Raw genomic sequence first — 15,323 nt, forward strand, 5'->3', positions numbered from 1 at the left:
TAAAAAATAATATGTATTTTTAATATTTATTATATTAAAAAAAAATAATGATATTTTAAAATTTTAATTTTTATGAAATATATTTATTTCATATTATGTGAAGTGATAATTATTTTTATCAAAAAATTATTGTATAAAAAATATATCAGATCAATAAAAAAGAATTTATACTTAAATATAATATTTAAAAAAAATAAACAAAATGTTATTTTTAATTAATAATAATGTTATATATTTTTATTATTATTAAAATTAAATAATTCAATTTATTATTAGTAATTTAATTTTTTATTATATTAATAACAAAAAATATTATATTTATATATTTTTAAAATACTATTATTTTTTCATTAATTTAATATATTTCCTATAATTTATAAAAAAATAAATATTAATTTACATAAGTTATAAGATAAAATATAAAAATTTTATAAAATTTAAATTATTTTTAATACAATTTTTATTACATTTTAAATGAAATAATAATAAAAACTATTATTAATACATATATATAATTAAATAAGTATTTTAATTAATTATATCATAAATTAATTAAAAATTTATTATTATATCACGTAAAAATTTATTAAATTAAATTAAATTAAATAAAAAAAATTTTAATTTAAAATTAATTTAATAATAATAATTTATTTTATTTAAAATATAATAAAAAATTAAATTAAAAAATAAAAATTATAAATTACCAATACATAAATAGAATTTACTTTGTAAAAAAAAAAAGTTTTATATATATATATTTTAATTTCTTAAAATATCTTCATCTCTTGATTTTAATCCCCAATAATCATATATTAATGGGACACATAGATGTGAAACATCATGTATGTTATAACTAGCTAATGACTTATATCCGCCGATGTAACTGGTGACCAACAACTTACATGAATTCTGCCTCAACATTCTTTTACAGGGAACTAAATACAAGTGCTTCTGAAGCAACCATATCCTAATAAGTTCCTACCCACCAGTTTCTATCCCAGTTATATGAAGCCACTGAAACAAATTCTCTCTTTCACCTTTATCTTGTATTTGTTTCATGGAAAGTGCTTTCAAGGATAGGCCTGGGAACCAGCTATATATGTTGCCTCAACTGATGCAGAAGCTTCGGTTTCAAAGTCATCCCAGGAACTGGTGGAAAGCATGACAAAATCTGCTAGCTTACCAGGAGATAAAGATCCCAGATCATCATCCAGAAAGCATGCATAGGCAGCAGAAATAGTGTGCCTGTCATTGTAAAGTGTGAATGTTATCGGTAAAACCATGAATGCTAGATTATTGAGTAGGGAAGTATAAGTTCAAACATTCGGAGCAAAGAACAGTAGGGATCAAAGATTCTCAAGGACATAATTACATTAACTACTCTCTCATAATTTGAAAGAAGTTATTTTCATTTTTCAGCCTACCGTTGCCTTCTTGTCCCTATTTTGAATGCAGCTGCTAGCCAACAAGATTTTTTCACGGATGAAACATGTCACTGTTGCAAAACATTTAACAAGGCGAGAAAAAGTATGCTGAAAAAGGATGATGAACTAGGACAGTCATTAATCAAATAAGCTTGGAGGCACAACATTTTCCCAGCATAATAAAGTCTTAACTATTTTTGTTTCCCCTTTCTTTATGGCCAAGAAAAAAAAAATATTAAGGAAAACTTTTCACAAAGGAGTTCAGCATTTGAAACCTTCTTAGAATGGTTCTTAATGGCCTTACATAACTAATGAGGATGACTTGATCCTAGTCCGTTTCCAATTTCAGAACAAAATAACAGGAAATCAATACGCACATGAACCACAATATTTAAAGCAGGCCAAAACAGAACATGAAATCGCAACAATAATATCTCAGAACTGCTTACGCAATTATTGCATCTTTTAGTGAAAGGCACTCTGATGGAATCCAAGCATTTTCCCAACCAGGAGGTATTCTTTTCATTGCAGTCTTGATGCTTCTCAAAGGATTGATATGTACAACCTGAGCCAACATTACTGATTTGAGATTTTCTAAAGAACATGACATGACACACTACAATTGATTTTCAGAAAAAATTGAAGGAAATTAAGCAAATGCATAACCAAACAGATACTGCGAGTTTTGCTAAAATTAAGCAAATTAAGCAAACTAAAACTGCAGCACTAAAATTAAGCAGCATACTTACCGGCCAGTCAGAACCTAATGCCAACTGAGCATTGCTAGCTAGGAGTGACTGTAATTGGTAAGATCCCCTTTCAGCCCTATCCATACCAAGCTTTTTCCTTGCAGAATCAGCATCATCCAGTAGGTGATCTGGCTGTTGATAATTGGCAACGTTTGATCATTGGCATGTGATTGTGTCATCAAGCAGTACTATACTCACTGGAGTACCCATAAAAAAAAAAGGGGAAGCGGTTTGGGGCAGAGACCAGGACAGAATTCACGTACTCCAAATGATTTTATCAAGATGAAAAATGGAATATAGGAATAAGGGAAGCACAGCACATCTTTAGGCATATAAATTCCGTTTACTAAATTCACACAATCATGCATATTGCCAAAATAGCAGAATCAGAGGAAGGTCAACGCTCAGATGTATCCTGTCGCATCTTTGGTATATAAGAGGAGTGATTATTTAATTTTTATAAAAGACTCATATTACAACACTGATAAGTTTCTTTGGGCCATCAACTTTTGAACGGATTACAAGTAAAGGAAAACAAAGATCAAAAAGTCCAACAAGTGCACTTTGCAGATATTAAAGACATGATAGGTAATGCAAAGCTTGACCCACTTTTAAAGGTCCCCAGAAATCAATATTCAGAAGCAGTTACATAACAGAAATATATTAACGTTTGAAAGCTTCAAAACAGTTTTGATAGAAAACCTGTACTGAAGCAATGATCCCTTGCTCACCAAACCGAGAAATTGTTCCAGGTGACAAGTGCTGGGCATGCTCAATCTGAATATCCATATATATATAGTAGTTATATATATTAGTTATTAAAACTACTTCCCATCAAATTAAAATTGCAAAAAGAGAATAATAAAAAGTTCACCCCTAGGTTAACCTTGTTCACGTTTGAGCATAAAACTTTACCCGAAATCTTCTATCCCTTTTTCCATTTGTTAAAACTACGGATTCGTACATATCTAGGACCATATCATTGGCTTTGTCGCCTATGGCATGAATTGCCACCTGAAATACTTTTAAAGAAAAGTGTATAGGCCACTGATATCAATGCATAAATACACATATATATTTCACAATGTGGGAGTTACCTGAAGTCCAGCTTTATCTGAGGCCACAGTCATGTTGAAAAGATTTTCGACATTTGTGATTTGTAAGCCATAGTTGTGAGGTTCATCACTATAAGGCTAGAAAATAGGAAAAACTTGTTAGCGGATAGGTGAATGCTTTATTTGGGCATGGTATGAGCCTATTGGCATGGAGGACTGCAAACAGCCTTTTAGAAAATACTGGGAAATGGGAATGCTATTGACTGTTTCAAAGGGCTCATGGATGTTACCCTCATTGTGATTCATAAAGGATTCTTTTTCCATGCATGCAAATTATAGTAAAGTCAACGCGTAGAATGTTTAAATGCATAACCATCATGCTCTCAAGATTTATGGTGATATGCTTACTATGGAACAATGACCAAAATTTGATTCATTCACGCATTGAAGACAACACAAAAATGACACCACATTTTCACAACTTAATATTCAGCAGGTGCATAAATACTTTTCTCCTCACCTCATAGAAGAGTGCACTATTGGAACCTAAAGATCCATCAGCAAAACCCTTAACACCACCTAAATAAATCCAATCACTCAGAGTTCGACCTGTTTTTGTAATAAGATCCTAGGAGGGTAAATAAGACTTTGTGAGTGCCAACAAAAACACACGCGGAACATAAACCAAAATTATTAAGTAAAATAAATGGACACAAGGTAAGAAACACCGAAAGAAACATGTTAACACTGGAGGAACTTAAAGAATTCATACAACTAGGCGTGCCCATGTTTCCATCGAGAAAAATAAGCAAACCCTGATCCTCATCTTGCCTAAAGAGTCAGCCCATTGATATACATCTGTGCAAGAGAGAAAAATATAAACGAGAAAAATATTGAAGTAATAAAGGCAGAAATTAATTCAAACTTCTAAAACATTATCATAGTTCAGCAAGGTTTCATGTTAAGGAAACTTAGAAAATTTTGATACATTCTATTCCCTTTCTGAAGGAAAAAAACTGTTGTCTGGTTCAAAATTGAAGACTTATCCTACACACCTGAATTCATTTAGTTGGCTGAGAACTGTTTAATCAAAGCAAAAACTGCTCTAAGCAGCATAAACAAGAAAAAAAATCACAAAAAAAGAGAACAAGTTCTTTTTGGAACTATGTTTCTTTTGTTGAAATATTTGTCTCTAAGAAACTCTTTTCTGTCTCATTTTACTGGAAGCTCAAAACAGAAGCAAATAAGGTCTTGAAAACAAAAATTAAAATCAATTGATAGCTATAAAAAAGAATCCATCTACAATTACAAATGTTCTGTCCCATAGAACATTATAAATTCCCAAGAGATTGTAGGAGAAACCTGAAAGATCCTCCCATGAATTCTCTATCGATGCCCCAGGAAAGTATCTTCCAAAATCAACAACGGTTGTCACCCCCCTCATCAAGGCAAGATTGCCAGCTATAAGCACAGCCTCCCTTCTTTCATCTACTGAGACCTCTGGGATCCAGGGCAGAATGAGTTTCATTGCAGCATCAATTAACAATCCAGTAGGTTCTGCATAATGATGAGACAAGATAATTTACACAAACAATAACTAAACTAAACTTTAACATTATAAAGAACTCTACAAGAATTAATTCATGGCAAGTTACATATGGTTTAAAATTTGTGGCAGATATATTAAAATTTACACTCTTTTTTAAGTGCATTTCTCAAAATGAAAATGATATTATCAAATTTAAAAAGCATCTCACCAGCCTCCTTCCCTCCCAAAACACAACTAACAATAATCTCGATAAAATTAACAAATCATTAATGCAACTGCCAATTCTTTTGCTGAATAGAAAGAATGTACAATGTTACAAATCTTGGATCTGCATATCTGGTGTGGCTGCCTTCACAAATCATAGCTTAGCTTCCTTCTAAAACATCAAGTAATATTTACAAGAAAATGCATCTCAAAATCAAGGGTGTTTGACAGCATAAAAACCCTAAACTTCATACAAAGAATTCCATAAGTATCAAAGGCAACCTCCTATGAAAGTCACACCTTGGATTAGAATATATCTTTTGAACCAAGTGAATGTCAAAACTTGCAAAATCAAATTTTGATTTTTCTTTACTGAAAAATAAAGATTACCTATACATGTTCTTCAAGTTCTAAAGAATTGAGCTCTGACTAAACTCTAATTTTAAGCTAATATAGATTGCTCTCGTAATAATAGAAAACTAAGAAGTAAAGACAGCAACTCATAAACTGACTAAAAACAGATGATGAGGCATGTTGAACAGTTACACATCAATTAAGCTAACTGATACCTCCATCAGCAGACCTCAAAATGGTTCCACCATTTGGATTTTGTAATAAACTACTGATTCCAGCTAACTTCAGTGCCATTGAATTAGCCAAACCCATGTGACCATCCATCCTAGTTAACCAAACCTGCACAACAACACTTCACTGTTGACAAATGTACAGTTGTGAATGCAAGTACATATTATCAAATAAACTATGGCTTACAGGATTTTTTGGTGTTATATCATCTATCCAAGAGGCTACTGGTAATTCTCCTCCCCATAGATCATTGTTCCATCCACCACCCAATACCCAGGAACCTTCTTCCAAATCTAAAAAATATTCATTCTATTATTTGAAAAATAATTCTAAGATTTGATAAGTCAGGAGACTAATTTTTCATACTTAGATTCACCCTTTCAAGAACAATGGTTATCTAGTTTTACAGGACCTAATCATTTTACAACTAACAAGTGATTCATGCATCTGAAGAGTAATTACAGGTTTAATGCTTCTTTTTGACTGACCCATCCTTTCCCAATAGTCCACAACCTTTAACCTGAACATGGCAACATCTTTTTAAGATGATTAGGTAGCGCACAATCATGAGAATAAAAGTTTATAGGAAAAAAAAATTTGCCTGACACATCCTCTCATAAAGGAAAATTTATTGCATAAATGCCCATGCAGATGTTAAACATGTGGGGACACACGTTCATAATGCCATGTACTCAAACGAATGCCTAATTTTTTTTTTTCAACATTCATGTCCCACAAGTAAAACCATGTCTAACACTTCAAAAGTAAGTAAAGTGGTGTTACCAATCACACTGTTCTATCAGAAAGCATGAAAATTACTTGTTACAGCTTCCCTGACCCTTCTCACAAATTCATCTTTTCCATTCACACCTCGTAGCTCCACACGCATCATCTGTTTTTCATTGATAAAATCTCAACTCCATGTATACAACCAACAACTAGAGGAAATTACATGGTAAGATAACATCAATGACAGAAAAATTAAACGCACACACACACTTTAAGGTAAAATAAAAAAAGGTTAGAGTGAAGACTGAAGAAGACTGCATAAATAATTAATTTTCTGAGGTCAAAACATAAAGGGCCAAATCAGTAACTCATTAGCATATAGCAACTGAAACAATTATGTTGGGAGAAGCCATAAATAGCTCAAAAGAGGTTAATCACTGGCTCCAGTAATCAATTTACAGACTGTCAATAAAGAATGGCCAGCAAAGAAAAAATAAATTGCTATTAAAAAAAAAAGAAGCTAATACAAATTGAATACAAGATGCCTATCGCTATATACCTGCAGCCCACCATAAATGAAATGGACATGTGAATCAATAAATCCAGGAACCACTACTTTCCCTTCAAGATCCAACACTTTGGTCTTATCACCAGCAAAATTCTGCATTTTGGGTAACTGTTAACTGAAATGACAAGACAATACAGATTCATAATAAGTTGTAAAAACAGAATAAATTCAATAAGAGCAAATGAAATCAAGAACCTGAAGAGATGAATAGTTGCCAACACTGAGAATTCTACCGTTTAGCACAGCCATAGAATCGGCGAAAGGCAAAGACGCATCGCTGGTGAAAATAACCCCATTGTGCACTATCATATCCGCCATTAATTCTCTGGACGTTGATGTCGATGATCTTCTTAACACGAAATCTAACCATTCTAAAGCCAACAGAATGAGCAAAAATTAATCAAAAGTTCAAAATTTTCATTATGAAATCATGAAAAGTATGGAGATTGAAGTTAAACTACGTTTGGGTAAGTCGAAGGGAGAAAATGGAAGCAAGAGAATGGAGAGAACGAGAACGATGGAAGCGGAGACGATAATGGAAAGATTCATGATGGGAAAAGTATGGAAATCTCTAATGCCAATCTGCAACTCTGCTTCTGCTTCACTGGTTCACCGACTCCAATTCACCCTCTAGATTGGCCTTCCAATTACAGTGGAATATCTGGACCAATAAAATAAAATTTATTTTTATTATTAGATATTTTAGTTTTTTTCCTTTTTTTTTCAAATTAATAGATAATTATTAGGCAATAAAATTATTTTATTTTTCATAAATTTTTATCTTTTAAAGTTGTTAATAAAATTAATTTAAAATTTTTTATTTATTGTTAATCTATTATCATTTGTTATTTATAGTTAAATTTTATCAATTAATTAAATTTATTAGTTATTAATTTAAATTAAATTAAATAATAGGCCAATGAGATTGCCTATTTACATGTGTGATTAATACAAAGAAAAAAAAAAGTAAATAATAATTTTATATTTTTTACACTAAAATTGACTATTAGAAATGAAAGAATGGTTTATGAAATAAAATTAAAGTTTATTTTTTTATAATAATTTATGACGCATAAAATCCTACTAAATCATCCTCCTCATTAGAGGTAAGTATTCGATTCAAATCGAATCGAATTGAATCGAATTGAATTAAATTACTAAAATTGAATTATTATATTTTAGAACTGAATCGAATTAAAATAAATAAAAAATCGAATCGAACTGAATTGCTCTATTTCTGTTCGGTTCGGTTCAAACTGATCGGTTTCAAATTTTACTTGATTTTTTAAATTAGACTTGATTTTTAAGTTATTTGGTTTGATTTTAACTTTAGTTTGAACCTAATAACCATTCATTAACGAAATTTAGCAATTTATATATATAAAATTACATATAATTCATAAATTTCCCATAAAAATAAATTAATTCAAAAATAAAAAATATTATTTGGTTCAGTTTGATTCAAACTGATTTTTCTTCAAAATCAAATCAAATTGATATAACTGAATTTTTTAAAATACAAAACTGAACCGAACCGAACCGAATTACATCAAAAACCAAATCAAATTTCTAATTTGAGATGGTTCAATTCGATTTTTCGATTTAAGCGAAGTGCTTACCCCTACTCGTCATTAACACTTACGTGCGTGTGTGTGTGTGTCATTAACACTTGCAAATCACCCAATAAGATTTATCGAAGATATTGAAAGATTAAAAGATCCGACTAAGTTGGGTTCCATACGTATCATACCCGTAAGAGCATCCTGGTCAGGAAAGCACTAAACTAGTTGTGGGGATAGCAATTGATGTTCGCATTAATTTGCCATTAAAGCAACATAAATTAGCTGTATCAAGTGATTTATTATCGGAGAAGTATGGTTAGAGCAAGCGCATTAATTCTGAATAGGGGTTGGAAAATGGATGAAACTGCAGAGACAAGTTTAGAAAATCTGAAACCATATCTCCTTCGTATATTTGTTTGTTTAAGCATGGCATGTTTTCAACATAATCTCCAAGGTCACTTTAGATGAAGGCATGAGCCGCTATGTGCCTGTGGTCTATGGATTCTCTTTTGGAACTAACTACAGCTCTTCTTGCACTACTCTTTAAGAGGTCCTTTCTTCTTCTTCTTCTTCTTCCAGGAGAATATAATTACGTTAGTATGTTCACCATTATATATATATGATATCCCTTTAATATGCAGGAAAAATGAAAAGCAAACTCAATGGAGTTATTTGCCTGCATATCTTCTTCTTGGGTTTTCTACGGTGAGTGGATATTTTACCAGGGACGACAAAAGATACTGGAATCGTCTCCGCAAGGTGCCGGATTCGAGTCTCAATCAAAATCAAATGAAAAAAGGAAGTAACTTGATGTTAAGCTCAGTTTTTAACTTGTTTTGTACATTGATAATTGCCTCAGAACTGTGGGGAGAGTGATGCTGTTTGCTGGACTGCAATACACTTCATCAGCTTTTACATCTGCCATGCTTAACTTGGTTCCAGCCATGACCTTTATTGTGGCAATTTTTTCCAGGTGCACTACTCATTTCTTAATATCACACAAGTTCTAATTATATTAGATTCTTTAATAAATTTCATTAATTAGAACAACAATTCACTCTTTGAATAGAGTTGTTTGGCTTGAAGGTATTTAGCTTTAGATAGCAGAGGCAGTAATTAATGGCTGAATTGTAAGCCCTGTAACACCCTGGAAAGACTAGAGAATGTTTGGATTTGTTTGACAATTTAATTCAAGTTTTGTTTGTTGTGTTCAGGATAGACAAATTGGAAATTGCAAAGCTCATTAGCAGAGCAAAAATTGGAGGAACAAGAGTTGCGTTTGGTGGTGCAACAGTCATGACCCTTTACAAGGGAATTACTCTGATTTCACTTCATGGTCTCCACGCTCATCATAGTGCAAAGTCAAAGTCATTTTCACATAGGAATTTTGTCAAGGGATTCCTCATCCTTGTGGATCAATGCCTTTCAATGGCAGTGTTTGTGATCAATGCCTTTCAATGGCAGTGTTTGTGATCTTACAGGCGACCAAATACATTTTTTTTTTGGTTTTGGTCCACGAGACTCTAAACTTAAAATCTTATAGCTCTGGAAAATATTACAATACCATAACCTTGTTGTCAACAGTACCAATTAGCCGAAGCTCATTGTTTGTGAAATGTCTGATTCTTGACTCTCTCCCTCTCAAGCTTTTCTTTTCTTAACACCCCTGTCTTATTTTCATTTCAATTACAGGTTATAAAAAAAAAAAAAAAACCCACTAATATATGATACGATAATCCAGGCCAGAACAATTAAGAAGTACCCTTCTCCAATGAAGCTGACAACTTTAACAGGGGTATCAGGAACTATAGTTGCAACAATTGTAGCAGCAATCACAGATCATAAAGTATCATCTTGGAGATTGTCCTGGGATATGACTTTTGTGGCTCCCCTTTACAACGTAAAATTAAACTTGAGACAAGTTTTTTTTTTTTTTTTTGTTCATTTAGCTTCCATATATTGCGAAAAGGGTCTCTATGTTGAGCACTTTTTGAAAATTTGAGATACCATGTCTACCATTTTGAAAGTAGAAAAAGTACTGCACTGTGGCTAAAGGGTTCCAACATTTTTGGCAGGGAATTATGATTTTTGGGATAGTAGCTTATGTCAAACTCTGATAGTAGGGAGAAGGGGCCCGGTTTTCACGACCTCATCTAGGCCAGTCACAACAGTTTTTGTAGCAATTATAGGACTGTTCATTTGAGGAGAAGGATTACACTTAGGAATGTAAGTTTCTTTTTTCATTTAATCAGCTCTATATCTATTGAATTCAATTCAGGAAAATATTATCATTTTTTTTTTTACTGCATATCATCTCTGCTTCTTTTTCCAGGGTACTAGGAGCTGCAATGATATTTCTTGGGTTGTTTGCAATTATGCGGGGAAAGGAAGTAGAGAAAAAGAAACAGCTGGCGGAGCTTGCAATTTCTGATCAAGAAAAGGAACAGCTGGTGGAGCCTGCAATTTCTAATCAAGATCATATTTTGATTAAAACCCAAAACTAAAAAACAGTGGTGTTATTCCAAATTTTCAGTCATGTTTGAAGCTTAATCACTTTTTTTTGGTAAGCTTGAAGCTTAATCACTTATTCTTCACTTTCTCTTGTTAGCTTTTAAGGATAGATTGTATATGTCCATTCAGACCCATTAATCATTTTCACTTGCTTGTTGGTTTACAATTTAACCATTGTAAAACCAACAGAATGAGCGAAAATCAATAAAAAGTCCAAAATTTCATTATGAAATCAGGAAGAGTGTGGAAACAGGAAAAAGAAGTTAAACTACGTTAGGGTAAGTCGAAGGAAGGAAGTGAAAGCAAGAAAATGGAGAGAGCGAGAACGATGGAAGCAGAGATGGTAATCGAAAGATTCATGATGGGAAGTTATAATAGAATTCTTCAGTCTCAATATTCTACTCTGCTTCACTTGTTCACTTACCTATATTCACTCACTAGATTCCATGTAGATTCAGATTCTGTGGTTATCTCAACTAAAGTGGAATATCTGGACCAATAAAATAAATTTTATTTTTATTATTAGATTTTTTCACAATTAACAGAGAATTTCGCATAATTTTTTAATGGAAGATTTTAAATTTGAATCCCAAAATTATTCAATAATAATAACAATAATAATTTACAACGTAAATTAAAATTGATAAGAGACATTTTTTAGTTGATATTGATATTTATCGCATATCTATATCCTACAATCCTATTTTGAAAGGTATCTTAAACTTTGGTTCTGATATAAATTGCGACGAGGGTCAGTCTACATGTGCGCGGATGCGAATAAGCACAATTTTTCCTTCTGAAAATGTGAGATACCATGTCTCCCATTTTGCAAGGGAAAAAAAAAAATCGGCACTGTGGCTAATGGGTTTCAGCATTTTTCCAGGGAATTATGGTTTTTGGGATTGTAGCTTATGTTCAAACTCTGGTAACAAGGAGAAAGGATCAGTTTTTATGACCTCATTTAGGCCAGTCACAACTGTTTTTGCAGCAATTATGGGACTGTTCATTTTAGGAGAAGTGTAACACCCCTAATTTTTAAAATTTATTATTTTTGGGTAAATATTGATATGTTATTTTATTTGAATTTCAGGAAATTATTTGAAATTTTCCGGATTTTAGAAATCGGGTTCGATTTTACGAAAATATAAACTTTGATGATTTTTAAAAATTAATTTAAAGACCAAGTGGCAAAACTAAAAATATATTTGAAGTCTATGAATTTTTCTGAGTTTTCTAAATTTTTTTTTTTTGAATTTTTGGACCTCGTTTTCGGTCCCAAGACAGAGTAAAAATTTAAAATTTTGTATCCTAAATCGAACCGGACCGGATCGGATCGGCTCCTTTTTCTTCTTCTTCTCCTCTCCCGCGCGTGTTCTCCTTCCTTTCTCTCTCTCCCGTTTTCTCTCTCCTCCCACCTCCCCTCGCCGGCTAGCCTCCACCCCAGCCGCTCGGCGACACGACGAGCGTGACCGCCGTCTTCGGCCCATCCGCCACCGGATCTTGTGTCTAAACCCATCTACTCATCGAGAGCTTTCCATAAACACCAAGAACACCGAAATCCATCGAGCGGTTTGTCCAATTTTTACCCGGGAAGTTTTAGCCCATTTTTTGGACTAGATTTCTCGCAAACCGTGAACCACACGAGAAAACCGAGAGTATCAGAGCGCTCCACTCGTCGAGAACTTCGCGGCGATATAAATTTCAAATTTTTCTGATATCGTTTTTCGGTGGGTCCCACGGAATTTCGTAGTGTTTTTCTGAGTATTAAATGAGCTTAAAAAATTTCGTAAAATTAATGCTTAACCCCTGTGTTGTGCACTTCGTGTAGGTATCTTCAATTCACGGAAATTCGTGTCAGTCAGTGAATTTCCAAAGTCTCTGAATTGGATCGAGATTTTGGCTACCCCACCATTGTCAGACATCCCGAGCGCGTCCCCGAAGTCGGAATTGGCATAGGTAAACCCGAACCTTACTTTTTCATAATTTTCTAGTACTTAAATGGGATTAAAAATTCATAAAATATTCGTGGTAGCTCAGAAAATTATGATTCTTTTTGCAATAGCCTAATAATATTGCTAAGGACCGCGGAGCAAAGTTTTAGAATTTTTAGAGCTTATTTGGGCAATTTTTGTAAAAATGATCAATTATAAGGATTAAACTGTAAATTTACATATTGTGATTGATGACTTTTTGGATGGGCCTAGGAGGAGCTGTTTGATATGATTGAGTTGTGGGTGTATAGTTGGTGAATATAGAAGTGCGTTTTGAGCCCTTTTGCAGGTTGGGTAGGTCCTAAGTATAGGGGAGACTCTGCTGGATTTTCGGTACGACTTAGGACGTATTTGGTCTTTTCTTAGCTTGTATTGAGTCAAATTTATTAAATGATTGTAATAAAATTGTTAGGTGAGCCGGGACAGCCTTCTTCCTTCGCCCAGCCGCTACAGTGATTGCTGTCAAGTCTGTGAGTAAAATATTAATTTTAATTATAATTTCACTATTATTATATGTTCAAACATGCCCATGCATCACTTATATGTATATATCTATGTAGTTAAAATCTAAGCACTTTTTTATGTTGCATTCACAACTGTTAAAGTGTCATGTATGTTGTTGTGGTAATTTGGAGCAGTGTGCGTGCGTTGGCGTGCGTGTGATGTGGTGTTAGCTATGGACAGGACGGGTAGACGCGGCTTGAGATCTTGTAGTCACGGCTTGAGTTCTTCTGGGACCCCGATTTGATTTATTAATCCGCTTGAGTTCTTGTTGGATTTAAGAGAGGGATCGAGCCCATATGTTATGATTGATATTACTAGGTGTGTGAGTGCTCTAAATTACCTTTTTGCTGTTATGATGTGAAAATATTGCTGATGTTGCATTTCACTCTACAGGGTGCATTAGTTTTAGATAGTTATAGAGATTATGGTTAAAATTGATATTTTACTCTCTGAGTCGAACGCTCACTCCTGTTCAATTTTTTTCCATGCCACAGGAGGATATTTTTGAGGTTAACCTGCTTTTCTCCCTCGCAGGTCGTTTATTAATTTTTGTATAAACCTGTTAACTCTTAGAATTTCCACATGTGTTAGAAATATTTATTTGAATTAGATCTGTAATATAAATTGTTATTTTGGATCTGTAAACTTATTATTTTATGCATGTTAATGGACTGGATGAGGGAGCTGAGCTCCCATTTATTTTTATGTTGTATGAGTATGTGGAGGGTGAGTTGAGCTCCCCAATTGATTATATACTGTGTTTACAGGTCCGGTGAGTCAAAAACTCCCCGTTGAAAGGTCCATATTATGGCCGGACTCTGTCCAGTTGATTTTTTTGAAATTGGGCCCAATGGGCCTTTAAGTTGGGTTGAGAAATAGTTAGACTTACTACAGGCCTCGGGGGTTTTAGGCTGGCCCAGGTCTTAGTGCCAGTCTGGCCCATAGGTTGGGTCGTGACAAGAAGGATTACACTTACAAGTGTAATTTTTTTTCATTTAATCAGTTCCATATCTATTGAATTCATTTCAAGAAAATAGTAGCAAATTTCTACCGCATATCTCTGCTTTTTCATCCTTTTTTTTTCCAGGGTACTAGGAGCTACAATGATAATTCTTGGGTTATATGCAATTCTGTGGGGAAAGGAAGTAGAGAAAAAGAAAAAGCTGGTAGATCCTGCAATTTCTGATCAAGATCATATTCTGAATAAAACCCAAAATTACAACTGTTGTTATCTCAAATTTTCAATTAAATTTGAAGTTTAGTCACTTATTCTTCACTTTCTTCGGTTAGCTTATACGGATCGATTGTATTTGTCCATTCGGACCCATTAATCATTTTCACTTGCTTGTTTACATTTTCAAACCTTGTCATTTGCATTTTTCAGGGGAAAATTATGAATTTTTCATTCACAGGGATGATAGTATATCTTAATTTTTGAACAATACAGAAATATGCAGTTTAACTGAAGATGCCACAATCGAAAAGTGGGGGGTCTATGAAGTGAAAGGAATATTCTATGAAAAAAGAAAAATAAAATAATTTACAAGAATAGTGAAATAGAAGTGCAAAGTAGAGGAACATATAAATGCAAAAGAGTAATTCTCAAGACTAATATCCAATACAAGAATTTTTATTTTTCCTTTATGGTAGTATCGAGCATCATATTAATCCCACTAAGACTAATGTTCAGGATGATAATTTTTTCTATTCTAAAAAGGAGAAAATAAAAAGGCTAAATTGGCATTGGTCATAAGAAAAATCTTTTTTTTTTAGGGCTTAAGAATGCATTTAAGAAATGTTTTCTGATTCCTAATATATATAGACCATCAATAAAATCTAAAGTCTCATTCCAAACTAGTTAGAGTCAATTGTATAGATTCTTTTTAGTTTTT

At 33.1% G+C, this 15,323-nt stretch overlaps 1 protein-coding gene, 1 long non-coding RNA gene and 1 pseudogene across 5 annotated transcripts; 2 read left to right on the forward strand and 1 right to left on the reverse strand.

The window, feature by feature from the left end:
• Positions 1-898: 898 nt before the first annotated feature.
• On the reverse strand, positions 899-7,524 carry LOC110667406 (protein LONG AFTER FAR-RED 3). 4 transcript variants are annotated; one of them, XM_021828233.2, is made up of 15 exons: positions 7,325-7,521; positions 7,059-7,234; positions 6,855-6,956; positions 6,386-6,458; positions 5,753-5,859; positions 5,551-5,674; positions 4,591-4,785; positions 4,001-4,086; positions 3,749-3,856; positions 3,271-3,366; positions 3,089-3,187; positions 2,876-2,950; positions 2,174-2,305; positions 1,874-1,989; positions 899-1,245 (listed from the first exon to the last, which is right to left on the reverse strand). In XM_021828233.2, the coding sequence occupies exons 1-15, from the start codon at positions 7,410-7,412 to the stop codon at positions 1,071-1,073; spliced, it is 1,752 nt and encodes a 583-aa protein (XP_021683925.1). In that variant the 5' UTR covers positions 7,413-7,521; the 3' UTR covers positions 899-1,070. The 4 variants fall into 4 exon arrangements, with proteins under 4 accessions (XP_021683925.1, XP_058008050.1, XP_021683929.1 ...); XM_058152067.1 differs by lacking the exon at positions 3,089-3,187 and having other exon boundaries at positions 7,325-7,522; XM_021828237.2 differs by lacking the exon at positions 7,325-7,521 and having other exon boundaries at positions 6,855-6,978; positions 7,097-7,235.
• A 1,255-nt stretch (positions 7,525-8,779) lies between these two features.
• Positions 8,780-9,906, forward strand: LOC110667407 (WAT1-related protein At5g07050-like; annotated as a pseudogene).
• A 23-nt stretch (positions 9,907-9,929) lies between these two features.
• Positions 9,930-10,992, forward strand: LOC131168937 (uncharacterized). Its single transcript, XR_009150815.1, has 3 exons — positions 9,930-10,325; positions 10,501-10,651; positions 10,758-10,992. It is a non-coding gene; the product is annotated as an uncharacterized LOC131168937 (long non-coding RNA).
• Positions 10,993-15,323: the final 4,331 nt, after the last annotated feature.

The sequence above is a fragment of the Hevea brasiliensis genome, chromosome 1, assembly GCF_030052815.1.
Source record: "Hevea brasiliensis isolate MT/VB/25A 57/8 chromosome 1, ASM3005281v1, whole genome shotgun sequence".
In the NCBI taxonomy this organism is placed as follows: domain Eukaryota; kingdom Viridiplantae; phylum Streptophyta; class Magnoliopsida; order Malpighiales; family Euphorbiaceae; genus Hevea; species Hevea brasiliensis.